The following is a 27,890-nucleotide window of genomic DNA, read 5'->3' as shown; positions in this document are numbered from 1 at the left end:
ATGAAGCTAGAAACCATCATTCTGAGCAAACTATCGCAAGGACAGAAAGCCAAACACCACATGTTCTCACTTATAGGTGGGAATTGAACAATGAGAACACTTGGACACAGGGTGGGGAACATCACACACCGGGGCCTGTCGTAGGGTGGGAGCAGAGGGGAGGGATAGCATTAGGAGATATACCTAATGTAAATGACGAGTTAACGGGTGCAGCACAGCAACATGGCACATGTATACATATGTAACAAACCTGCACGTTGTGCACATGTACCCTACAACTTAAAGTATAATTAAAATAAATAAATAAATAAATAAATAAAGTAAATGGGGGAGCGATGCCTCCAATGGGGTCAGAGGGAATGGGAACAAGAACACAGACAAGGAGCTCAGCTTTGAAAGAGGTACTCAATGGGACAGGTAGCATGTTAGCTTTTTGCTTAGTTTTTTTTCTCATGCCTTGCTCAGAGGCAGGCCAAAAATAAATGTCCAGTACAGATTCTACGAATGAAGAATAAACCAAGGAATTACTGAGCAAAGAGGGACAATGTTAGTAGAATTATCCTTACAAGAACTCATCTAGTTAGTATTTGGTGTTCGACTAAAATCATAGTTCAGGCTACTGACCTGGATGTATTACTGTAAAATCTGACTTTTACGTTATTTTGAAATTAACCTTTAATTTGAACGAATGTAAAACAATGATTCAAGCTGAATTTCAATAATCCTTCACGTACCTTAAACTGTAGATAGAATACATCTTTGCAGTCGAATAATGAATTGTAGCGTTGAAAATGGAGGAATTCAGGAGGTAACTGTGGATCAATAGTAGAAAGGAAGCATTGAATTCTTGCTCCAGGTGAAAGAATGAGGAGGAATAGCTGGTCCTGCTACAGGTGCATCACATTGCTGGAGACTCCTTTTGGTGGAGATGCATCCTCACTAAAGTATCATGACCCCTTTCCCTGCCACCCTGATTCATTTGCACTTACCCTTTCCAAAATTTCCTGTTTGCCTATGTGTTCATTGTCTCTATCAGCCCCCACCAACTGTGTATGCTGAGGCTTATCTGATTAGTGCAGTCCTGTGGCCCAGCACCTAAACTAATGCCTGGTGCTAATAAGGGATTGAGAAATATTTGTTGATTTGATTAAGATACTATTCCAATTCACTTGGACTGTTTCCTCTCTCTGTGTGAGTTGTTGCTAGCTCTAGAGCAAAGCTTTGAAAATTGTAATGAGCATACAAAGCACCAAGATCTTGTTAAAATACAGATTCTGATTTAGTAGGTCTGGGCTGGGTCTGAGAATCTGCATTTCTAACCACCTCCCAGGCTCTGCCCATGCTGAGGGCCCAGGGACCACAGTTTGAGTGGCAAGGCCTTAGAGTGTAGTCGTTTCCCACACGTCAGACTGCATTATGGATGTTCCCTGGACTTGTTCTGAGGGTTCTTGAAAACTGAGCCATTCAAGTTTTGAGAATTTAAATAAAAAATATAGATTTAAAAAATATATTTAAACTAGATAAGAATAGATAGGTTATCGTCCGCATTTTATAGATGAAGTGGCTGAGGCACAGGGCAGCTAAATAACTTACCTCAGATCACAGAGCTAGTAGGTGGCAAAATATTTTAAATTCAGTTATTTTTATTTTAAGTAAAATGCTGTCTCCTACGTCGTGTTCTCACACTATTTGTGTATTCACTCATTCATTCTTCAGTGGTTTATAGAGTATCTTTTTTGGGGATTTACTTTTGCTTAAACTACTATTTTGGATATATGTTCTCATTCCTGGCAGCCCAAATTCCATCCTGTCTTTAAGACAGTTGAAAAGCAAGTTCCTCCATCACAATTTTCGTGCACTGCACTGTTTCCCAAACCCCATCCCTAGTGGGGAGGATACAGATATTCAAGAAGAAAATTTATATTTAGGCTACTCTGGTAATGCCAAAGAAGATCCACTAATACACTGTCATTTGACTCAAAAAACATAACTATGAAACCTGCTTTTTCCCGGTAACACTAGCCATCCTTTTCAAACTCATCCTGCGGAGGGAATGAGTCATCAACATTTCGTCAGCCATTGACAACTTCTGGCATTTCTCTACCTGCTTCAGAACACCATATTTTGTTCTACTAAAGTAACTGCACTGAGCGTGTGCACCCCAATTTCAGAGGGAGTATGATAATTAGGGATGCTGTGAAACTGACTGGCAGCTCTTTGTGCCAGTCTAATTCTAATGGAAGATGACTGTTCAAAGCAGGTGGTGTAAGCACTTGTAGTCATTTTCTGTTATGATTGGTAGTAGAAAAAAACCTTCCAGAAATATCCACATGATCGAAATGCATGGATTTAACACTCCTTCTGACCATCTCAGAACACCTGAACCCACACCAAAAATGTATGCAGTGGCGCATTCCACTCCTCAAAAGTCAATAAACCTATATGCATCAAATTTTGAACCTCTAAGGCTTCAATACATCTCATGCTGATACCTGGGGTTCCTATGAAGGATTTGGGCACAACACACACTAGTTACGACCTTGAATGCTCTCACACTTCAAGCTGTGAGGGTGACTCTGTTTAATGGAATTTTTTTTGTTGAATTGCTCAGTAAAATTAAGAATAACTTTATAATGTGAATAATCCACTGCTCCATATCTATTTTCTCAGTCTTTTGTCTTTTCCTTGATTTTCTTCAAGTGGGTAAATATGGCTATCTCTGTTATCAGATATGGCAGAGTATCAGTAGTTTATGCTCAGAAATGTCATACTCTAGGAAGTGTTATAAAATGATAAACACTTCTGATTTAAATAATTTCTCCTTCAAAGAGCTCCAAGCACTTTATTGTATCTTTTATCTTTCATGGCCCTGTGGAGAATATGGCAATCATTAATCTTCATTTTACAGATGAAAAACGGAGATGAGTGAGCTAATATGGCGGGAATGCATAGTTTCATAAAGAGCAATAAGCCCTTTTGTAGGTAAATTAAGCAGAGTGTCCAGCTGCGGCTGCCAGTTTCCATGGTGGCCTTGCCTGGCTCCCTTCTCCCATTCCTTCCTGCCCATCTGCAAGTTCCAGGATGGGTGTGTCTTCTGGCAGCTGAACTGTGTTCTCAGTTAAGTCTAATCCACTCCCTTTCTCTACTCTCATCAACGTTCAGTGTTGATGGATTGCAGTTCTTTATAGATGCTGCCAGATATTTGGGTGAATGCAGTACATTTAGAAGACAGGATCTTGAAGTATTATTAAATAATACCCTGCTGATGATTAGGGATAAAGTATGATTCTATAACCTATACATTCTTAGAACACTTTTTTCTCAGTAATGACCTATTTTTTATTTCATTTGCTGCACCTAACACAAACTTTTTATAAATTAACAGCCAATTAATGTAAACTATTGGATTCATTAACATCAATGACAGAAATGGTTCTATGAGAACTTCAATATCAACATTTACTAATATGAATGTGCATGTTCATGTCCTTTGGTTTGTTACCGAGTTATAGATATTTTTTGTACAGTATACCACAAGAGATAGCGCTTAAGAATGTGGACTGTAGAATCAGATTTGGGTTCCTGTTCTAGTTCCACAACTTACTGTGGAATCTTGCACATATTCATTACCTTCTTGGAGGCTTAGTTTCCTGATCTGCAAAATGGAATTAACAATACCCAGCTTAGATTATTGTGAAGTTTATTTATTTATTTATTTGTTTGTTTTTATTTTTTACACTACAACCATGACAGATGAAGATTGTTGTGAAGATTAAATAAAGATAATGCAGGCTAAATACTTAGTGCAGAACCTGGCACGTAGTAAGTGTTCAACAAGTGGTTGTTGGTGATGATGATGAAGAACAGCTGTGGAGATATGCAACACTCCTGTAGATATTTCTTAAAATATTCAAATAAAGTGTATATTGAAATCATCTTCTACAAAATGGTATCAGACTGATTTCAGATATGTCAAACAAGAGTTACTGAGTGCTGCTTAGAATTGTGGTGCACATCTGGAATATGCTTGGTGATTACAATTCACACTTAAAAGAGCTTGGTGGGAGCTACTCTCTGCAGCAGGAAATTGCAACCTGAGGGCAGACTACTTGTAGCAATACAATACTTTAAAGAAACTAAAACGTTTTTAACAAGGACACAGGCAAATAACTATTAAGTAGCACCTGGCAGCTCTCAATTTAACGTTTAGAAATTTATGGAAGTCAGGCTTGGCACAGTGACCTACACCTGTAATCCCAGCACTTTGGGAGGCCAAGGTGGGTGGATCAGTTGAGATCGAGAGTTCAAGACTAGCCTGGCTAACATGGTGAAACCCCGTCTCTACTAAAAATAAAAAATTACCTGGATGTGGTGGTGTGCTCCTGTAGTCCCAGCTATTCAGTTGGCTGAGGCAGGAGAATGCTTTGATGCTTTGAACCTGAGAGGCAGAGGTTGCAGTGAGCCAAGATTGTGCCATTGCCCTCCATCCTGGGCAACAAAAGCAAAACTCCGTCTCAAAAAGAAAAAAAGAAAAAAAAGAAAGAAAGAAGAAAGAAAGAAAGAAAGAAAGAAAGAAAGAAAGAAAGAAAGAAAGAAAGAAGAAAGAAAGAAAGAAAGAAAAGAAAGAAATTTATGGAAGTGAAAAACATTTATAAAAGGTAAATCTGGCCAGGCTCTGTGGCTCACGCCTGGAATCTCAGCACTTTGGGAGGCTGAGGTGGGTGGATCACTTGAGGTCAGGAGTTCAGGACCAGCCTGGCCAACATGGTGAAACCCCGTCTCTACTAAAAATACAAAATTAGCCGGGCGTGGTGGCGGGTGCCTGTAATCCCAGCTACTATACTTGAGGCTGAAGCAGGAGAATCTCTTGAACCCGGAAGGCAGAGGTTGCAGTGAGCCAAGATTGCACCACTGCACTCCAGCCTGGGCGACAGAATCAGACTCCATCTCCAAAAAAAAAAAAAAAAAAAAAAAAAAAAAAACAGAAAGAAATCATTTTGACTCATGAAGCCTAAATGTATTGGGCACATCCTAACTTTAGGAAAGGCCAAACTTCTGTAATTTTTAGACTTTCTAGGCTTTTCTAGAAGGAAGTTAAAGCAAATGTTGAGGTAGAGAAGTGCTTAGACTATTTGAACAAATAAAAGTGTGAATTGTAGTATTTTGAAAAATAAAATCTAATTATTTTCAAGAATAATTGCTGATTGTAGTCCACTCTAGTAGTATGCACAGAAACTTGTGGCTAAAAAATGTGATCTTGTTCAAGATCATTGTTTTACATGGGATCAGAGTAGCTGTGTGAGCTGCTTCATAGTGGCACAGCAAGTTAGTGACATGAGTGACAAGAAGAGGTGCCAAACCATAGCCCAGTGCTCTTAGTTTATCTACCTCTCAGAGGGCCCTCATCATGAGCAGCCACAATCATCTGTAGTCATAAAGTTAATGTTAATTTTGCTATAACATCTTCAAAAAGAACTTATTTTTAAGTAGTTTATATTACTTCCTGAAGCTTTTTTAATAAAAAAATGCATAATTTATTAAGTGAGATTAAATTCAAACTTTCTTTATATTACACTACATGTTGCAATAGCAATTTCCCTGGATGCTGTAACCTCACAGAAGAGGGAAACTAATATTAAAGGGCTAAGAATGCTAACTGTTCTTCAGGTGTCCTTAAAACTAGGCGGTGTTAGCCTTATCAAAAAAGCAGGAGAAATAATATTTTGGCTAAACAAAATAGCATGAACACATACAAATGGAAAAAGCACAGACGATTGTTACTTCCTCGAGTTTTATTCATATTATTTATTTATTTTGAGATAAAATTACAAGTACAATTTCACTTTTATCTAAATGATAACAGATGAATGGAGTCTAACCTAAAGTTTCTTTCCAGTTAGAATTTAAATAACAACAGTGATACTAAGGACATGACTCTCCTATCATGGGGGCAGGAGGAAGGCTTTGTGAGGTCAGTTTGAGAACTAAATGAGCTAATATATGGAAAGAGTTTAGAACAGCAAGTGCTAGTGATGACAGACACTGATGTTGTCACCAAAACTCTTTAACATGACTATAGATTTCTAAGTAAGGATTACTAGATTATTCTAGGTTCAGCCAAAAGGATAATGGAGTAAATGAGGCTCCAGACCAATGCTATCCAATGGAAAAACGTGAGCCACATATGTAATTTTGAGTTGTCTAATAGACATGTTACAAAAATACAGAGAAACAGGTGAAATTAATTTTAATGTCTTCTTTAACCTAATGTATCCAAAATATTGTAATTTCACTGTGTGAGTTAAATAAATATTAATGAGATAGTTTACATTTTTTGGTACTAAGTCATTAAAATGTGGTGTGTACATTACCTTTTACAGTCCATCTCCATTCAACCTTGCCCAAGTTCAAGTCCTCAGTAGCCTCTTGTGGTCAGGGCTCTGTACTGGACAGTGCAGCTCTTCATGAAAGCCACCCACTTCCATCCTTTCTGAAGGTGCACATGTTTTTTTGGGGGGCTCTTTCTTCTTTGTTATAAGATGGGCAGTCAATGTCCAAGCCCACCACATTTCGGTAGAAATACATGATACATGAGTTATAGTACATATGGGCAAGAGCTGGGAATTGAATGTTTGGCTCACTCTAAAAATAGTTTGCTTCAAAAGTAATATTTATTTTTTTGGACTGGTTTTCTTATATTTCCAGTTCAGTAAATTGTAGAAAATTGTATTGTCACAGCAGAGAGAGGTTTATTTATTATTTTGTTTACTCTGACAGGGAAAAGATTTGCTGCTTAGGCTTCTCTTAAATAAATTATTTATCGGGTTCAGTAAACATTAATTGTTCCCAGTGAGCACAATCATTTTGCCTGCTAGGATGATTCTGATTATGAAGAGGTTGGTAGCTGAACAGAAGAATACATGTCCTACAGATATTCCTTAAGACTCCTTATCAAGGTCACTATTGAATGCATTATAGTGGAAAGAAACGTCGTAGCTTTACACAGCTGAAAACAACCATAACTATATTGCACTGAAGCTACATAAATAGTTGTTAAGCAGATGGAAATTTCTGCGTTACTTCTAAAAATTTAAAGATATTAAGTAAGGTAATGAGGTTAGCTTTTATGTGAAATTATTTAATCAATTATTTTGATTTTTTAAAATACTAGACTTCATCCATTTTGAAATGTTAGTTTTTCATTTATTAATCACATTACATAATGTGTCAGTACACACAATTCTCTCTTGTGAGTCTTTTAGTGGGGCCATGGAAATTTTGAGTTCAACTCATGCTTTGTGGCTAAATTTGTAAATGAGTATCAATCAGTATTCCTGGACCTCAATTTTCTTATCTGCAAATAGGGAAGAATAATAAGAGCTAAAAAGAACAAATGTGTATACCCAGCTGACACTGAACTAAACACTTTCCACACCTTAATTTATCTAATCCTCATCATCCCCAGCACCCATGATGTGGCCACTATCCCTATCTTCATTTTTACACGTGAGGAGGCCGAATTCACCCAAGATCACAAAGCAAGTGATGGAGCTATCGTTCTTCAAGCCCAGGCTGGAGCTTCTCAGGGGAATTTCCTTGATACTTAAAGTTATTTGGGGGAAAAAACTGAGCAGAATTACTTAGAATTATTTGAAGATACCTTTTTGAAAACTTATTTCTTCCTGTTTAGAAGTCTTTACATAGGCTAAGATATTAGGCAATTCTGTGTTATTCCATAAAACCAAGTTTTTTGTTGACTTTAAGAAAGAAAGCTGGTACTGTGTAATAGTTCCTTATGGAATGATGACGTTGGTCCTGGAAAACAGATGGGTAGAACCTGATTCAAATGCAGGTTTGACTGAATCACTCCTGAGGTTCCTTGCAGCTGGGGTGCTCTATGACTCTTGGTGAATGCCTGGAGTTGGAGAGCAGCATTCCTGTCCCTTTGTTGGGGTCCACATAGCTCAAGAAGGCAACGCAGGGCATTAGTAAGAAGAAGAAAAGGTGAGTGTTAGCTGTTGAGATAAGGTAGCTAAGTAAATTTTTGAACATAAAAGTAGACCTGAGAGCAGAACTCTCAGTCCAGTTGTAGGTCTGTGCAGAATGGACTGAATCATGGCCAACATTTTCCATTTTCATCTCGTTCTTCATGAGCATTGATCACCACTAGAATCATTAAACAATTAAACCACAGCCATAGATCCTTAATGAAGTGGGGAAAGTTCCAATTTTGAGGAAGAAAGGGGAAAGAGAGAAAGGGAGATGGTGAAGTAAGGGAGGGTAGAGTAAAAGAGGGTGGAGAGAGAGAGAGAGAGAGAATAGCAGGAAAACAAAAAGTGGCTATCTAAGCTAGAATGAAGCCTTGTTAGAGTTGCCTACTACACCACTGAGATAATGGTGGCTGAAATAACTCAAATCACTCCCCTGCCTGCCCTTGGGGTTAAGCTGGCTTTCAGTGCTGGAAAGAGAACCCAAGAGAAATGTTTGTTTTAGCAGACATGTTAAGCTTCTTGTGAGAAGACAAAACCACTGAATGAAGAGATTACCACCAAGCGTGATCTGGACAACAAAGCCTCAGAGCAAGTGGCTTCTTGATAGTTAATATACTCAGTGCAGAATTCCTAAGCACTCTGTTCAGAAGTGGTGGAGACATGTTTGTCAGTGAGCAGTTGATTGGTCTTCCCTGAGAGCATTTTGAATCAGCTGAATGTACTGAGGGCAAGATTAAAAGGTTGTATCTCTTGGCTTTATTTCTTTTTTTCTAGAGGTTTTGGAAAGCAACATTTACTTTCTATTTTTTTCCAGTGAGTTTAAAATACTTCATAACATAGTGTGCTACTTATATCAAATGTTTATTGTGTGACCAGGTAACTAGAATTATGTCATGCTGAAAGTAAAAAGACTATATGGTCATCTTCTCACTCAGAGAAAATGTAAACCAGGAAAATAAAACGTTATGTTTGGTTCCTCAGCCTCACTATCTCACAGTTGTTCTATTGCTACTCACCATTCAACCATGGCACACGGTTTATTGGCAGAGGTAAGAGAGCCTGCATTCTGGGTCTGTGCTGCCAGTACATCTATTAGAAGAAATCATGTAGATCCCAGTTTGACTCATGTGGAGGGGGAAGTGAAAGTTGGCTACCTGAACAAGAACTATGAATAATGTGTGAAAGATAATTTTTTTCTTCATTCCTTTCCTTTCATGTCTAACACCTTCCCTCCCCAAAACTGCCTCTCCTCTGACTGGGTAATGGGGGTGCCTGTCACAGTGATTTTAAGTCTGTTTGTGGGTCTATGGCTGGATAACTGAAGCAGTGTTTCCACAAAAGAATAAAGGTTTTGGCACATTGCTCATAGTCCATTGCATACGGCAGATGTTCACAAATATTTCTTAGCATGAGTGTGTGAATAAGTGATTCTTTAAAAACTCATTATTTGAGAATTTGATTTTCTTTTCATAGTGGCTTCCAAAACAGGGAAAGGGAAAGTTTTGAAACAGATCCAAAACACAAAAATCCCAGATAATCATTTGGATGGGTAACAAATTTCAAGATCCAAAAGGATGGAGATAGATTGGAAACATGAGGCAAATTCAAGAAAATGAAATTTAATGCCCAACCATGTACCTTTGAGATGGGAGAGAAATTGTTAACAGCAGCATGGCAGCATGTGTAAATATAGCCAGATTTCCCTTCGGTTGTGTTGTATCAGTGCCAGAAAGGCTAATGCAATTCTAAATTACCTCAACAGAAGCAAACAGAGCAAAAAACAAACCAAAAATCAAGAAAGTGAAGCAATTATTTTATTCTGAGGTCACACCAAGAGTATGTGGGCAACCCAGCCAGTTGATGAAGAGATACAGGAGAGTGCTAAGGTGGCCAGTTTTAGAAACCTTGGCACAAGAGGAATCTGACTAGCCTTGGCTGGGCGGGTGTGGGAGGGCTAAAAGGTACTTGCGTCTACTCTGGTGGCTCCAGGAGAAAGAACCAGAAATTGTACATAGAAGTTTAGAAAGGGCAGATCTGAGTTCAATGTAAGGAAGAATTTTCTAGCTGAGTTGGCTCTTTAGGGGCATGGGGGAGCAGGTTTCTCAAGTTAGTTATGTTCAAGAGGCTGCACAACTCCTTACTGAAGATTTCCTATCAGGTTGGTCTAGATGAGTCACTGTTTCCCTCTAACTCTGTGGCTGTGGTTCACATGCCATGTTGTGAAATAGTAAAGTCATATGACAGAAGGTAAGAGGAGCTTAAGGTCTTTGAAAATAGATGGCCATCAATATTCTCCATTTCCACAGGGTCCGTAGGTCAAAGCAGGCAGGTAGCTGTCCAAGGTGCTGGAGAGAGGTTGGCCTGTGTCGCTGGTTGTGCTCCCCTGGTTGTCTTCATGCTTGCTGTTTGTTTTAACGCCTCTGGATTTTCTGCTTTCCTGTTCCTCGTACAAACCTACACTTCTCTCTTCCCCACATGCACACTGGAAATTAAAGTAAAACAAAGAGAAAAATGCACTGGAAATATGGTAGGGGACTGGGGCTAAACTACAACCTAGGTCGTCCTTTCTCTGCCCCATTCCAGCAGTAAATGAGTCCATGAGTCCATTTCACTTTCAAAGGTTCAGCCTGGTATATAAGGTTGGACTATTTGAATGGATTGATAGTTACAGTAGAAATAAATTTTTTTGAGACACTTGTACCGATTTGCTTCTTGATTTCTTCATTTTATCCTTTCTAAAGTACATACATATCTTGAAAGGAGACAGGAATCTTAGGCAAAACAACAGTGATTTTTATGGTGAGGTGGAAGGAACACTTGATGTTTTAGCTAAACACCTCTGTGGGCTTTGGTATACCCAGGAGCTGTGTGTTGGTAATAAACCTGTCAACGTCTCCACTTTCTATTTGTGTTGCCTTTTATACATCATTTGACTTCTCAGTCCCTTAGTTTTTTCCATCTATAAAAACTAAGGGTTGTGAAAATGAAATGTTAATATATGTCAATGTAAATACATGTTAATATACAACTATGGGTTGTGAAAATGAAATAAGCTAATATAGGTCAAGAACTTCTTAGCACAATACCATACACAAACATAGTGTTTTAGTATGTTGTGTTGAGGGGGTCCTCGAGACCACCCTTTTCTGTATTTGATAATTTTGATAATGTCTTCCTAACTTACTAGAAAGACCCACAGGACACAGAAAGGTTGTTAGACTGACAGTTGTGGTTTGCTACAGAAAAGGATAGAGGTTGCAATCAGGAATGGAAAGCCATGCATAGGGAGGAGTCCAGGAAGGACCAGCTGTAAGCTTCCAGTTGTCCTTCCAGTAAAATCACATGAACAGAACTTAATTCTTTTAGCAATGATGTGTGACAACATCTGCAAAGTGTTGTCAACCAAGGAGGTTCATCTGTGCCCTGGTGTCCAGGTTTTTATTGGGGGGGCGGTCAGTCTCATGGGCATGCAGTACCTTTGTGACTGACCTTAACTGCTCAGTCCTCAGCTTTCCATTCCCTCTTGTTACCAGACCCCACCACTTACTTACCCAAAGTTAGTCTTTGGGTCAGGGGTTTCCTCAGTATCGTCCCTTCATGGTTCATCAGAAAGATGTTACCGGAAAGTGGTCCCAATTCAGACCCCAAGAGAGGTTTCTTGGATCTCATACAAGAAAGAATTCAGGGCAAGTCCATAGAGTAAAGTGAAAACAAGTTTATTAAGAAAGTAAAGGAATAAAAGAATGGCTACACCATAGAAAGAGCAGCCTGAGGGCTGCTGGTTGCCCATTCTTATGGTTATTTCTTGATTATATGCTAAGCAAGGGGTGGATTATTCATGCCTCTCCTTTTTAGACCATATAGGTTAACTTCCTAATGTTGCTATGGCATCTGTAAACTGTCATGGTGCTGGTAGGAGTATAGCAGTGAAGATGACTGGAAATCACTCTCGTCACCATCTTGGTTTTGGTGGGTTTTATCTGGCTTTTTTACTACAACCTGTTTTGTCAGCAAGGCCTTTATGATCTGTATCTTTTGCTAACCTCCTATCTCATTCTCTGACTAAGAATGCCTTAACCGTCTGGGAATGCATCTCAGCAGGTCTTAGCCTTATTTTACCCAGCCCCTATTTAAGATGGAGTTGCTCTTGTTCAAACACCTCTGACACTCTTACTGCCTTAAAAGGGGTCGAACTGATACAGTGTGACATAAAGCCCAGACAAACAAAAGCAAGCATGCACTATAAATCACACTGTTGGCATGAACTATGGTCTCAGATATACAAAGATCTTCTTATCAGGTAGGCTATTCTAAGGGCTCAGAGGAGCCAAAGGTCAGTCTTGAAAACTTGTAATATGTAGGGTTTGGGCACCCCAGGTCTATCGGGTTAACAGTTTACTGCACATATATGTAAGTTTTACTTATTTGAACAATTTAACCATTTTCATAATAATTTGTTTTTAGTTGTGAGCATTTATTAAATACCTACTGCATAGCTCTTTTTATAACATTTTCTCTGTAAGCTGGAAAATAATTTGGTTTAATTCATATTATAAACTTAGAAAAACATCATTATTACTCCAATATAAAAGGACACATCAAAAACTAATGATCATTACTAGTATTGCAATAGTGGTGGGTCCTAAGAGTGCTTCATAAGTTTTAACTATAATTTCATGCCAAATGCTCTATGCATCTTATTAGTTGTAGTCTTTATCAACAACTGTGGGAAGCAGGTAATACTTCTAGTATACTGGTGAGAGAATCAAGGTCCAGAGAGTTTCAGGAACTCCCCCAAGCTTCCCAGCCAGTAAGGGACAGAGTCTAACTTTACCATCTGATTCATGGTCTTAACATCATGCATGGTAGTTTGCAATGACTCTGAGAGACAAAAGGTTTTAAAGGTACACTAAAACATTAAAAATTCAACAAACTTTATATATCTCAAGGTACACAGGATATTTAGATGCTGGGGCAGAGTGTGGCTAGAATACATATGTCCCTTTTACCAAGAGAAGTGATCACTGCAAAGAATATTCCAATACTCCAAAATGCTTTTTTTGCCATAAAAATATGGTTTAGCAAGCAAAAGTAAGAAAAACAGAGATACGAACGGGAATACATTGTGTAGTTACTTTAAGTGTCTTTATTTCTTATTTTTATTTTGGAGACAGGGTCTACCTCTGTCACCCAGGCTGGAGTGCAGTGGCACAATATGGCTCACTGCAGCCTCAAACACCTGGGCTCAAGTGATCCTCCCACCTCAGCCTCCTGAGTAGCTGGGACTACTGGCATGTGCCACTGCACCTACTTAATTTTTGAGTGTCTATTAAAAAGAGAAATATAAAATCCGGATGTCTTCAAAGGTTCCAAAATTGTCACCATGAATTGTCTGTAATTCTGTCTTTTTCCCTCCCCTCTTGTTAGATCTCAGTCTGTGGTAGAAGCTGGGACCCTGAAACATGAGGAGAAGGGAGAGAATGAGAACACTCAGCCACTCCTGGCTCTGGACTGAACCCTGAGTCACCCCAATGCTCCTGCACTCTGGCCTTCAGTGGTATCAGCCACCCAGGAAGCACATGCGCAACTGACCCACACAGACACGTGTGTTCTGCTTGACACAAGGTCCTCCACTCCTGAACCCCTGCAGTGATTGTCACCAGCCATCGGTTTGAGCAGCCACAGTTGGACAAAGACTTGAGAGATGCTTTTTTTTTTTCCCCAGTGAGGGGACTGGAGGATGATGCAAGGCATTTATGTAAAAAAGATTCTCCCTCCTTTCATATTTATGGTAGTAAATTGAAAAAATAAAGACTAAATTTGATGCACACACTGCATTAGGACAAGAATTTTTCTGAGGAATCACACAGGGACCCTCTCCAGTTTTTGAAAATTAAGTGCATTTCCAAGTAAATGTATCAGAGTTAAACTGTGCAGACACCACTGTCAAGTTTCATGTAGTACAAAGCCCTGAGACAATAGTATCTCCAGTAATTTCCATTCTTACTGAATTATTTCCTTTGACCTCATCACCAGCATTGAATTGTTCAGCCTAAGAGCATGTTCTCATAGGTCTGGGTATTTGCAGTTTGCTTATTTTGATATCCTGCAAAAAATTATTTTGATGTCACATCTCTTGTTAGGCCACTAGCTGACTGTTATGAGCTGACTTTAAAGGAAGACAAATGCACATGGAATACGATTATTTCATCTGAGCAATGTGAGTTCCCACAGGCAGCTCAAAAGCCCATTAGTGCAGCGTGTGTCTGGAGAGGAGATGTCTCATGAATCCATTCCAGTTGCCTCAACTGGGTCACTACAGCAAAGAAAAGTGCTATCAAACCATTTACCCCTTGACCCTCCAACCCTCCTGCAACCATTAAAGATGTGGAGAAAGAACATGGTTGTTGCTGAGAGGGTAAATATTCAATCATGGGTCATGGCTAAATATGCAAGTATTGAAATAAGAGAAGACTAGAAATGCAGGATGAAATGTCAAAGGTCATTTTATTTACCTATTCTCCTTAGAAATGGAGTCCCCAACTACTCATTCAAACGAAATCAGATATAAAGTAAATGGACATCATACGATATGATATCCTTACTTGTGCCATGTTTTCCAAGACCAGTGCATATTTTTAGATATCTCTTATTTGCCCAGCCATCTGCATGACATGGGTATTTATCAGTATTACCAGTTGGTGTTCAAAGTCAAACAAAAATATTTTAGTTAATAACGGGCAGTAAAATATGATTTTACATTTTAAATATTTGGGAGAGTTAATTTGTTAGCTAAATAATTCAAGGGAAAGAGATTATTCAACTGGCCTTAATCACCCCTGATAATGTTATTACTAATCTTAATTATTTATTACATCTCTTTCTCAATGGATCTAATGTTTTAATTTTTTTCCCTATTGGTAGAGAACAATAATAGAAGTAATTTTTATATTATACCCTTGGAGAAATAAAGTTGAAACAGAATTAAAAATATTTCTCAAACAACTGTATCACAATGCAAATTAAACTAATTCATTTTTGTGTAGACATTTGAAATCACAAAAATAATAACACTGAAATAATTCTACCAATGCAGTGATGGAAACACTTTTCTTATGTACGAAGACATAGGTAAGAGAAATAAAGAATTAAAGTGAATTAGAAAATCCATTTTATTGCTTGGGTTTAAAATAGTTGTGGGATACAAGTATTTACAATGCTATTGGAGTCAATTATTGATAACACTTTGCAACAGTAATACCATTTCTAGCTTTTCAATTGGCAATACTTAGAACCCTACTGTAGTGACCTGATTTTAAATACCATATTACATTCACTAAGTTAAGAGCTAGTTTTTACTCTCTTCCATAATTTCATTACCTGAATGTAAGATGATGGCTCAACAATGACGACTTATAGTTCGAATTTATGTGTATGCAATATACATATGAGAACCAAATTCAACAAGTGACACAAATGTTACTACATGAGCATTGAATTGTATTGCCCTTGTCAGTTATTTCCTCTGTTCAATAAATACTGACGGACACAAATACCTTTTTACTTTTGAAGAGTTTGCCTTCTCTTCTCGATTTTAGTAGTTAATTTGGATATTTTTCCTCCCATGCCTCTTCATCTGATTTAGTGGGATGTTTTCAATACCAGCAAAACAAAAGAACAGGAAAAGTATTTTGCAAACTCATCTACTGGAAGCTAATGTCCTTAAGGTCAAGCAAAAAGGGTCAATTTCAATTTCAAAGAGCTGTTCTGTAAATGAGATAAAGAAAGTCTCCTTTTGTTTTTAGATGGAAAAGAAAGCATAAGTTTTTTCTACCTGTGAATGAACTTTGGTGACCTATGTGCCATTCATGCAGCATTTTTGTTCATATTGGCTTAGAATTCAGTGCATGAATATCATTACATTCTTATATCTAATATTTCAGTTAGCTTTGATTCAAAACATAGAAAATCTGATGCATGAATACTTTACTAGATTAATGACTTGATCATCTTTGGAATGAGTAGACAAGACGATTTTTACCTGTTATTTCTATGTTGTGGGTAATGTTAAAACTAAATGTAGGTGATAATAATTGCTGTTTCACAGTGATGTTTAAAATGGCAGAGATTTCTCAAGCCAGAGAGATGGGACAGTCTTCCAAACTCTTTCATCAAAAAGGAAAGCAATCTGGACCTCCTACACTCAAGAAAAAGATCCTGGCATTCTTGGTAACTTTTTGCTCTGCCATCCTTAATATTTCTACAGAATTGTAGCAGAAATCATCTCCAAGACTGCAGAGCTGGCTTCCTGACATTCACATGGATCTACCATAGGCAAAGACACTGTGTTCCCAGCCCTTGCCTCATGGATGGCAAAGCAGCCAGGAGCCAGACACCCTAGCAGCCACCTACCCACCTAACCCTGAAAGAACATATTTTTATTTCCATGAGCGATACTTTTTCCCCAGAAACTCTAGTAATTGGCATTATAGAATTTGCATCTGGGATTTTTATAACAATATAAAATAATTCCATGCTCTTTTTTCAGTGTGAAAAGTTCCTCTTTGAAAGAAAGAGGATTTTGTCAATATCTCCACCACTAGCATAGTGAGAAGAGGATCTCAATCAAGATAAAAAAACCAAATGACTCAAGAGTTGGGATGGGTACAGTTCATAGACACTGACATAATGACCTCTTTCTTTTTTTGTGTTCGGAAAATAAAACTGCTTTTTTCATGAGTGTCTTTTACTAAGAAGAATTAAAAGAGGGAAGTCTGAGTTCCCCAGTAATGCTACCATTAAATAGCTAGAAGTAAAGCATTTATACAGCTTGTCATTAAAATCAACAAAAATGTAGTGGTACATGATGACAAAATAGTCTAGCTACACTAGAAAAATATAACTGCATAGAAAAATTACAAACTAAAGCAATCCATTCACAGTTTCTACATATGTTCTCATTATACATTGAATTAGACCTATTCTATGTGGAAAAAATATCTTTGGCTGGTAAGGTAGAAGCTATCAAATGTTCACCTTAAATACTGGCAGAAGACCAGTGCTGTCATGAGATGACACACAGCAGGGTGTTTCCTAAATGAATTGCAGCGAGACAAATATTCCCTTTAGTGTCTTCCAACCCTAGGAGGAGGCTTAGAATTACTCAGGCTGCAAGTCAAGGGAATTGAGTCTTGGTGTTCGAAATTCTATCTTCACACCCAAGGAGATGGAACCAGAAAGGCAGCCTCTCTCCAGAGTTTCCCAAGCTTGCATGAATTCATGCTAAATTGCTGGAAGGCTGTGTCTCTGCTGTGGTGTCAGTTCCGGATGCCACACATCCACGATGAATATCAGCCGGAAAGATGAGGCATCCTGCCATACCTCGTGCTCAAAGGAGTCATCAAAGATGAGCACCTTGCCTTCCTCCCAGGTCCTGCAACAGAAAGACAAGGATTCCTGAATATAGTTCTGTGTGGTTCAGATGACTGAGGATCAATTCCTGTCCATGTGCGAGAACTACCTTTAGTAACAACCTTTGGGACATAACCAAATAACTAGAACATCAAGCCCAAGTTTATTCTTCCCTTGATGATTAGGAAAGAATTTCAGAAATCTTGCTATGAACATCAGTGTTCATTGCTCAGTGCTGGAGATATACAAACAACAGAGGATTTGTGATGAAGACATATTGGTCTCATTACATGCCTTGCAATTATTCTGTATATTATTACATGTCTTGCAATTATTCTGGTTTAGACATATGGGCAGTGACTGGGTCTCAGGCATCTCTATGCCTCTCAAGACACTTCCAATCAATTGCCTTTTCAGCTCACTCCACTTGTTCAAGTTTCATTTTATGGAAGAAAGGAATCTACTTAAACACAGTACCCATAAAGCAGAAAACTAAATCAGGAGTTTCCTAGCTAGTATTCCGGCTGAAGAAAATGGGCAGATTGGGAATAAATTTTGTTTATATTTTTAGTATCATCTTCTATGCAAGTGGGTTATCCATGGAATATTTTAAATCAATGCTGCAAAACACTCTATAGAGCTTCCAACATTACCTCGTAAGATATCTGTATAGGGACTAAGATCTAAATATAGTGTTAGTCTATTAAGAGAGAAACATACAGGAGGCAGTAACACAATGCTTTTCAAATCCAAAGAGAGTTTATGAGGGACACTGATGGTTCCTTATTTTAAAAATAGATATTAACTGCCAATATATTAAATACCAAGTTATGTTTTTAAAATAAAATTTTTGCTAGAAATTTTTCCTTAGATACTAAAATGCCACTTAAGCCTTCAAAATTTTACATCCTGGATTAGCAAATAATGACAATTATAGCATGGGAAATGCTAGCTTGATTTGAAGTTACTATATTATCATAAAGAGGTTTTCTGTGGGAAAACTAGTGGTGAATTTTTATGTTCCATATCAGGTGATTAACTAATATAAACTGAGCAATACGACATATATTACAGGGCTTCACAACCTTGGTACTACTGCCATCTAGGCCAGATCATTCTCTGTAGTAGGGGCTGTTCCATGCACTATAAGATATTTAGCAGCATCCCTGACCTCCACCCACTGTATGGCAGTAGCATTCCCTATACTATTAGGTTGGTGCAAAAGTAATTGCAGTTTTTGCCATAGTTGTGACAACCAGAAACGTCTCTAGTCATTAGCAAATGTCCAGGGTGGGAGCAGGAGCAGAAATCATTCCAGTGGAAAATAACTGACATACTGAATAAGTCTGATAATAAAATTTCGAAGTCACGTAAACTAACAGATAAACTACTGAGTATTTGCAGATTGAAAGTTCACTGAAGTTGGGAAGTGAACCTCTACTTCTACTACCCACCCTCCCACCTCCACCCAGTGTGCTATCTCACACACTTTGTGATATGGTTTGGATGTGTCCCCACCCAAATCTCATCTTGAATTTCACTCCCATAATTCCCATGTGTTGTGGGAAGGACCCGATGAGAGATAATTTGAATCATGGGGGCAGCTTCCCCCATACTGTCCTCATCACAGTGAAGAAGTATCATGAGATCTGATGGTTTCATCAGGGGTTTCCGCTTTTGCATCTTCCTTATTTTCTCTTGCCGCCACCATGTAAGAAGTGCCTTTCAGCTGGACATGGTGGCTCACGCCTGTAATCTCAGCACTTTGGGAGGCTGAGGAGGGTGGATCACAAGGTCAGGAGTTCGAGGCCAGCCTGGCCAACATGGTGAAACCCCCATCTCTACTAAAAATACAAAAATTAGCCAGGCGTGGTGGTGCATGCCTGTAATTCCAGCTACTCAGGAGGCTGAGGCAGGAAATTGCTTGAACCCGAGAGGCAGAGGTTGCAGTGAGCTGAGATCATGCCACTGTGCTCCAGATTGAGTGACAGAGCAAGACTCCATCTCAAAAAAAAAAGAAGTGCCTTTGCCTCCCACCATGATTCTGAGTCCTCCCCAGCCATGTGGAACTGTAAGTGCAATTAAACTTCTTTTTCTTCTCAGTCTCAGGTATGTCTTTATCAGCTGCATGAAAACAGACTAATACACCTTGCCTCATCTCTTGCATTCAACACACACGTTGATTGGCTCCTTTACAACTCCTCTGAAGGTTTTTAGAGTTCCATTGGAGTTCCATCAAGGGTAGCAAAAGACAGAAATCTATGGACTTAGGAGAAAATGACAGAATATGCATTCATTACCATGCAAAACCCAACTTGAGAAGAAAGGCAAAACCAAGGGGGGGAAATACACCGACAAGAACAATCAGTGAAACAGTCCATAGCTTCCACAGTTAGGCGGGCATTTTCTAAGTCTCAGTGTTGTCACCGGGATTAAGCAATGTCAGTGGGTACTGCAAACAAGCCTATAATTTATGTAGAAGATGAGGGAGGAAGTGTACTCAAAATGAAAGGCAGTGCACCTTTGTTCACAGCACAACAGCTAGAAGGTGAGAGCCACCCATGTGTGTATCAGTGAATGAACAGACAAACAAAATGTAGTATACACATACAATGGAATATTAATTCAGCCTTAAAAGGGAAGGAAATTTTGACACATGCTACAACATGTATGAACTCTGAGGACATTATGTCAAGTAAAATAAGCCAGACACAAAAAGATAATTACTAGCTGATTCTACACATCTGAGGTCCTAGACTAGTAGTTAAATTCATAGAGAGAGAAAGGAGAAGAGTGGTTGCCAGTGGCCGGTGGGAAGAGGGGAATGGGAGTTATTTAATGGGTATAGTTTCAGTTTTGCAAGTTAGAAAGAGTTCTGAGGATAGATCGTGTTGATGGTTATACAATATAGAAATACTTAATGTCACTAAACTGCACACCTAAAAATGGATAATATGGTAAATTTTGTTCTGTGTATTTTACTACAATTAAATAGAGAAAAAAGGGAAAGGCAAAGGAGAACACGTGGTAGAGGAGAAAGAGAGAAGCAATACAGCAAGATGGAAATTTATGATCTTTGAGGGGAAGCCTCTTGACCTTGGCATTTATTACTTATGGGACCTAAGGTGAGCTACTTAGCATAATTGATTCTTTGTATCTTCCTCAGCATAATTGATGTGAGGATTAGCATATGATTGGCACATAGTAGATATTCAATTAATGACACAAAAATGAAAATATAAAGAAAAATAGGGAAAAGATAAAAGACAGAGGTGAAATGTTGGGAAGTGGTATGTTACCAAAAATGACCTTGGTATCACACTTTATGAACTCTGCCTTCCTTTGAGACAACTAAAAACTTCCAAGGGAGATGAGATATAAAAACATCTTCAGAGCATCTGTGAAACGTACTTTGTACAGCAATGACAAGTGATTTTCAAAGTTTTTTGGGTGGCAGAGAACCTGGAAACTACTTAAAACACTAGAAGTAATTAAAATAACTGAATAGAAAATTCTAGCCCACACAAAATGACATCTTTCACTAGATTATGATAGGTATAACAAAGCCAAAGATCTAGAATTGTTTTCTGGGAAAAAGGCTTTAAGCATTCCATTCATTAAATTAAATTCCCTGAGAACTGGGAAAAGTTATTAGCACCAGAACACGCTGGTCACTCATGGAACATCAGTGCATATAAAAGTAGAACTTAAGAACCACAGGCTTGCAGCTTTCCAGATACATTAAGTACAATACAGATTAGTGTAAACCATTAATTAACCAATTTTATAAATGAGAAATTTGGGGAGGTATGCCAAAGGGTTTTTAATTGGCCTATTTTAGGGTCATAAAACTCTATGGGGAAAGTGAGTGCCGTTGGACTTATTTGCCCTTCCACTTTCTTTCATACATTTCCCCAGAAAATATCAAAGATAGTTGATACCATAATATAGATTTTTAAATGTAGATTTCTTCTGAATTCTTAAAAAAATGGTGTCTTTCAATCAGTTATTAGAGATAGAATGACTAAAACTGCAGTCACGATTCACCTAAAAGGGGAAAATGGAAGAACAATAAAACCTCCTACAAGCCATGTCCAGACTTAAGTGACTCCAGGTTAAATTCGAGATGTATCACATGCTTGGGAAAGGATGAATTGTTTTTTTCCACAACAAAGGGAGAGGAGCATAAAGATGTCAAATCGCTTCTGAATGAAAACCAAAGACTCTCATTAGAATGCAAAAAACTAGTTTTCAGGCCACTTGCTTTGTGAGCGAAGCTCCATCAAATAAGATTAAGTTACACTCAAATTACAACATAGAATCAGCCCTTTGGAGAAACAATCTTCTGAGTGGCCTGTGACAGAGGCCTGCCTGGAAGTACTGCTACAGCCCTTGTCTAAGGACCCAGAGAAGCAGCATTGGGGGTGGGCACTGCTCTCCATCCCTGGAAGCTTGGCTCACTGTTGGAACTCCCTCCTTCCCTTCCTCTCTCTCTTTCTCTCCTCTCACCTAACCCTTTATTTTTTTCAAGACAGGATTTGCTCCGTCACCCAGGCTGAAGTGTGGTGGCACCATCACAGCTCACTGCAGCCTCCGCCTCCCAGGCTCAGGTGATCTTCCCACGTCAGCCTCTCGGGTACCTAGGACTACAGGTGTGTGCCACCACATCCAGCTAATTTTTGGATTTTTTTTTTTTTTTTTTTGAGACAGAGTCTTACTCTGTCACCCAGGCTGGAGTGCAGTGGCACGATCTCGGCTCACTGCAAGCTCCGCTTCCCAGGTTCACACCATTCTCCTGCCTCAGCCTCCCGAGTAGTTGGGACTACAGGCGCCTGCCACCACGCCTGCCTAATTTTTTGTATTTTTAGTAGAGATGGGGTTTCACCGTGGTCTCGATCTCCTGACCTCGTGATCCGCCTGCCTCGGCGTCCCAAAGTGCTGGGATTACAGGCGTGAGCCACCGCGCCCATCCAATTTTTGGATTGTTTTGTAGAGATGCGGTTTCCCCATGTTGCCCAGGCTGCTCTCCAACTCCTAGGCTCAAACAATTCTCCTGCCTTGGCCTCTCAAAGAGTTGGGATTACAGGCATGAGCCACTGCTCCTGGCCTTCTGTTAGAATTTCTTACCACTAAGAAAAGAAAGCCTCTCTCCAGGTTGTCAAAAGATATAAGAATATCTCGTCCCAAGATAAAACAGTATTCCATAATCTGTCAACTTCTCAAATTATTATAATTATAAATCATGATAATGATAAAATGGTGGCAGTGCATATTTGCTAACTATAATTTGGTCACAGAATTACCATTGATATTAATAAGGCCAAGTAATGATACTATGTGCTTATAGAGTCTTCTACCTACAAATTTGATAGATAATATCTTAGCTATCTTTGCTAAAATGTTCTGAGATAGGCAAAGGACATGACTGTGATTTTCACACAAAGGAATCACACGGAAACAATTTCAGATGTCTGCAGTGACACTGTGATTCTGTGGCAGAAGCAGAAAGTCATTACAGCCGAACACATTAACTTAAGACCATGGTCCTAAGGGACATTCTTAGTGTCTGTAGATGATATACTGAGGTGGCCTGCAAGGCATGAAACAGGCAGAGTTGAAAACAGAAAGGGTCAAAGAGCTCAGGAATAAGGATATTTGACATAGATCTTACTCATTCTGATCTACTGAAATTCCCCAGTTCAGACTCCATTGAAAGCCCTGGCATGGCACACACTGGAAGCAAAACGTAAAACTGCATTGTCACCCTTCCTCTTCTCTCTCTCCCCTTCTAACACACACAAACAACTTCTGCCTTCCACCTCTTAGTTCCAGGTCACCAGTATTTAAGGGTAACTCAGATGAAGGCACTGAGGAGGAGGAAAAAGAAGGGGAAAAGAGAAAGAAAAAGTCATAGTGTTACCGGAAAGGGGTCCTGATCCAGAGTCCAAAAGAGGGTTCTCGGATCTCGAACAAGAAAGAATTCAGGGCAAGTCCATGGAGTAAAGTGAAAGCAAGTTTATTAAGAATGTAAAGGAATAAAAGAATGGATACTCCAATGGCTACTCCATAGGCTGCTGGTTGCCCATTTTTATGGTTATTTCTTGATTACCTGCTAAACAAGGAATGGATTATTCATGCCTCCCATTTTTAGACCACATAGGGTAACTTCCTGACATTGCCATGGCATCTGTAAACTGTCCAGGCGCTGGTGGGAGTGTAGCAGTGAGGACGACCAGAGGTCACTCTCATGGTCATCTTTGGTTTTGATGGGGTTTAGCCGGCTACTTTACTGCAACCTGTTTTATCAGCAAGGTCTGTATGACCTGTATCTTTTGCTGACCTCCTATCTCATCCTGTGACTTAGAATGCCTTAACCATCTGGGAATGCGGCCCAGTAGGTCTCAGCCTCATTTTACCCAGCCCCTATTCAAGATGGAGCTGCTCTGGTTCAAAGCCTCTGACAACAGGGCTGTAGAGATGGGATGCCTTCCTCCTTTCCCTTACCTCTCCAGTTCGAGGGTAGGGGCACAGAGAGAAAAAGGAGAGATGTGAGTAGGGGGGAGGGTCTCTGCTGCTTTCTTGTCACACCTCCCTTCCCCAGGGTCCCTCCCAGCTCCAGGCCTATCAAATCACGCCCCTATCTGTACCATTCCTTCACCTGCCCTGGCCCACATGACCAGCTCCTATTTCACTCCTCCTTCCTCACTCCTTAAAGTCCCTTCCCCCATCGCTGTCAGAGTACTCACTCCAGGCTGTAAGCACCACCTCCAGTGTTATGAGAGTGCTTGATCTCACTCCCTGGAATGTAAGGACGGAAGTCTCCATTTCTGCAGCAATCAGACAGGAGGATAATAAAAGTTCAAATATACTGAGTGCATTTACCACACAACACTTTGTAAATACAGTTCTGAGTGCATTCATATGGATTGCTTTAATACTCAAAACCATACAAAGACATACTTCTACTCTTCCTAATATGCAGATGGGGATATTGAGGCTTTATGAGGTTATGCAAGTTGTATAGAGTTACTCTTTACAAGAGGGAAAGCCAGGATTTGAACCCAAGTCATGTGACTTCAACATTCTTAATATGTTTTTATGAAGATACATAACACTAAAATCTGAAATAAAAGCTCAGGATGCATTTTTTCCTACAGAAACATTACTATAAATAGTCACTGGTTCTAGAACCCTAATAATAAAGATTATTAGTTAAAAAGCTTCTGGGAGCTGACCTAGAAACTGCCACACATCATTTACTATTGCCAGAGAAAAATGGATCCCAACTTTTCACCAATCAGTTCAACAAACAAATGTTTGGAACATAATCCATTTTCCATATCGGAACTGCCATTCCCTGTGGAGATAGAGAAATGTATGTGTGCACTTTCTATGTACTCGTGTGTAGGAACAGCCACAGACACACCACTGGGTCACAGAGCAGGGGTCAAGACATGGTATGGATGTGTTTAACTCACCAAGTTGCTCAAATGAAAGAAGAGGAAAAAATGTTACTATTCAATAATAAAACACCCTATCTGGTTAAAAACTGTCCTTTTTATCCTAGATGGGCAGGCTTCAGCGATGACCTGTGGATAAGGTCACACTGCAATGCAGATGAAGATGGGAGAATATCTTGTGGAACAGAAGATTTATGATTTCAGGGAGAACAGTGAAAAAAGGAGAAAGGAGGGATGAAAATATTTGGCTCTAAATGATTTGGTAAATTGCAGCTTCCACATGTGATTCAAAAATGTTAAGACAGTAAGTCTTAAAATTATCTCCTTGGACACTTTATGAAAACTAAACAAATATTGTCTATGGGGAATTCATGATGCATTAAAAAAATTGTCTCTCTTACTGTTAATATTTTAGCATGACTTTCACACAATCTTCCTAATTGGAACCTTGAGAAATGAATGAAAATATATGTTATAAAATACTTGAGGTCTATGGAAGAAGGCCATTATTTTTACAGCAATATAGAATTATATAGGATTAAATGACTGATTGCCAATTCATTTTTTCAGTCTCGATAAGTGACGTTAATGTAGATGTGTGCTTTCCTGACAATCTATCAATCTCGTTCAACATTTCAGGCTAGTAATTTGCAGGCAATAATGCTGAATCTGCAGGAGAGCTCCAAGGTCACGGTTGCTTCTCTTAGCACAGTTCCAGCACGTTGTGGAATGCCCTTGGAGATTTAGAAGAAGGAATTTCTCTCTGGGATCATTCAAAGCTCACACAACTCAGCCACTTCCTGAGTATAACAATTAATTCCCATTCGGTGGGGACACGTTTATCCCCTGACTCAAGTTTACTCAGCTCTGGATCAAAATTGCTAATGAGCTTATCTTTTTTTTGAGACGAAGTTTCACTCTTGTCATCCAGGCTGGAGTTCAATGGTGTGATCTCAGCTCACTGCAACCTCCGCCTCCATGATTCAAGTGATTCTCCTGCCTCAGCCTCCTGAGTAGCTGGGATTACAGGCATTAGCCACCACGCCCGGCTAATTTTTTGTATTTTTAGTAGAGACTGGGTTTCACCATGTTGGTCAGGCTGGTCTTGAACTCCTGACCTCCAGTGATCCGCCTGCCTCGGCCTCCCAAAGTACTGGGATTACAGGCGTGAGCCACCACACCTGGCTCTAACGAGCTTATTTTACAGACCACAAAGCATGGTCCCCCTGAGGTGACATGAACAGAAGGCCCAGAAAGGGAAACTCCCAGCTGCTTTCTCTACTTGTCTGGAAACAAAAACCAGCATTTGAAGTGATCATCTTATAAGTACAGCATGATCCTAATTTTATAAACTACAACAAAATCCAAAAAGCCCAAGCACGGCTATGTGATCATGTCTAGAACACAAACTTTCAAGCCAGAATGCCTGGGACTGAACCCACTACCAATATTGCAGTGGGCTGAATGTCCCCACAAGCTGCCCCGCCCCCCTTCCCCACTAAAAAAAGATAGATCCATCTGGAACCTGTGACTATCACCTGATTTGGAAAAAAGACCTTTGCAGATTGAATTAAGTTAAGGATTTTGAGATGAGATCAACCTGGATTAGAGTAGGCCCTAAATCCAATGATAAACGTTCTTAGAAAAGAAAAGAGGAGAAGACTCAGGGAGAAAGCAATGTGAACACAGAAGCAGGGACTGAAGTGATGTGTCTATAAACCAAAGAACACCAAGGGCTGCCAGCAGCCAGAAGCTAGGACAGGGGAACAGATTCTCCCTTACAGCCTCCAGAAGGAACAACCCTGCCAACACCCTAATTTTATACTTTGGCCTCCAGAACCACGAAAGAATACATTTCTGTTGTAAGTCATTCAGTTTGTGATAATTTGTTGTGGCAGCCTTAGGAAACATATATAAATGTCAACCTCAGGCAAGTTACTTATCTTTATACCTCAGTTTCCTCCACTGTAAAACAGGAATTTTAATAATCCTAATTATACAGGATTGCCATAAGCATGAATGAGTTAATGTATGTAGAGTGCTTAGAACTGCGTTTGACACAGATATAATTTTGGAAAAACATATATTATTACTATCATCATTATCATCAATACACATATATAGACATTGAGAAGCACCCGGCAATAGCTCTGGGTATTGGGATAAAACAATACATTTTTTATTGAGCTTCTCTGTGTTATACAAATTATGCATGAGGAACGTGTATCAGTTTTCTAATCAGAAGGCATTTATTAATTTGAAATGATCATTTCATTTACAGTGGTAAGGGCTGCATACCTGCCAGTTCATCCTCAGAGAGCTACGCTATGCTTTGCAGGGATGGAATATTTAAACAGTATACACACTGGCGGAAATCTCAATCGATTATTAATACCTGAGAACAACAATGTACAAATTGCTACAGGTAACTTCCTCTTTTAGAAGTTGAGACATTCTGAAAAATTGCTGCCTTTGGCTAGCACAAGAAAGCTGATTTCTTGGTGTGTGTGTTTTTCTTTCCATGCCAAAAGTATTTCTACAATCATAGCACAGAACTTCCAGATTTCACACTAGACTCTTTCTGTCCTCAGAGTTTATAAACTGTGTACTATCAGATTTCTAGCTCTTTTCACTGGAAGCATTGCACAGCACTTTAATTGACCCATTTCTCTTATGAAAAGCACTATTTTGTAATGAAGTGCTAAGCCCAACTCAACCACCCTTGAGTTAAGAAATATTAAGGATGAGAATGTAACAAAACGTAAAGCTGGTACAGAAAGAACATGGAGAAGGGCTGCTGACCAGCAGTCATGATGAGGCAGAAGGGCCCCTGTGCTCAGCAACTCTTCAGGGAGGAGATGACAGAAGCATTGCAGTCCCCCGGCCCAATAATAGGCAGGTGAGTTGCAAGCACTTTTAAATAATCACTGTGGATTTGCAAAATACACCATCTGCAAATTATTATTATCAGCAGCTCCTTCCTGTCACACAAAGTAGGCTGTGTTTTACCTCAGCGGAAACTGAGGGG

General features: G+C 39.3%; 2 protein-coding genes across 13 annotated transcripts in view; one reads left to right on the top strand and one right to left on the bottom strand.

Moving 5' to 3' along the window:
• Positions 1-14,427, top strand: part of CLVS1 (clavesin 1) — a 193,513-nt gene extending 179,086 nt beyond the window's left edge. The window contains exon 5 of the mRNA XM_058443674.1: positions 13,389-14,427. Coding sequence (XP_058299657.1) covers positions 13,389-13,506 — 118 coding nt within the window. The 3' untranslated portion in view covers positions 13,507-14,427. The remainder of the gene's footprint in view (positions 1-13,388) is intronic.
• A 9-nt stretch (positions 14,428-14,436) lies between these two features.
• The window catches only part of ASPH (aspartate beta-hydroxylase), a 221,502-nt gene continuing 208,048 nt past the window's right edge, over positions 14,437-27,890 (bottom strand). For all 12 annotated transcript variants that reach the window (XM_058444607.1, XM_032759687.2, XM_058444603.1 and 9 more), the window contains one exon: positions 14,437-17,424. In XM_058444607.1, coding sequence (XP_058300590.1) covers positions 17,274-17,424 — 151 coding nt within the window. In that variant the 3' untranslated portion in view covers positions 14,437-17,273. The remainder of the gene's footprint in view (positions 17,425-27,890) is intronic.

The sequence above is a fragment of the Hylobates moloch genome, unplaced genomic scaffold (assembly GCF_009828535.3).
Source record: "Hylobates moloch isolate HMO894 unplaced genomic scaffold, HMol_V3 SCAFFOLD_9, whole genome shotgun sequence".
In the NCBI taxonomy this organism is placed as follows: Eukaryota; Metazoa; Chordata; class Mammalia; order Primates; family Hylobatidae; genus Hylobates; species Hylobates moloch.
This window is presented reverse-complemented; position numbering and strand designations above follow the sequence as displayed.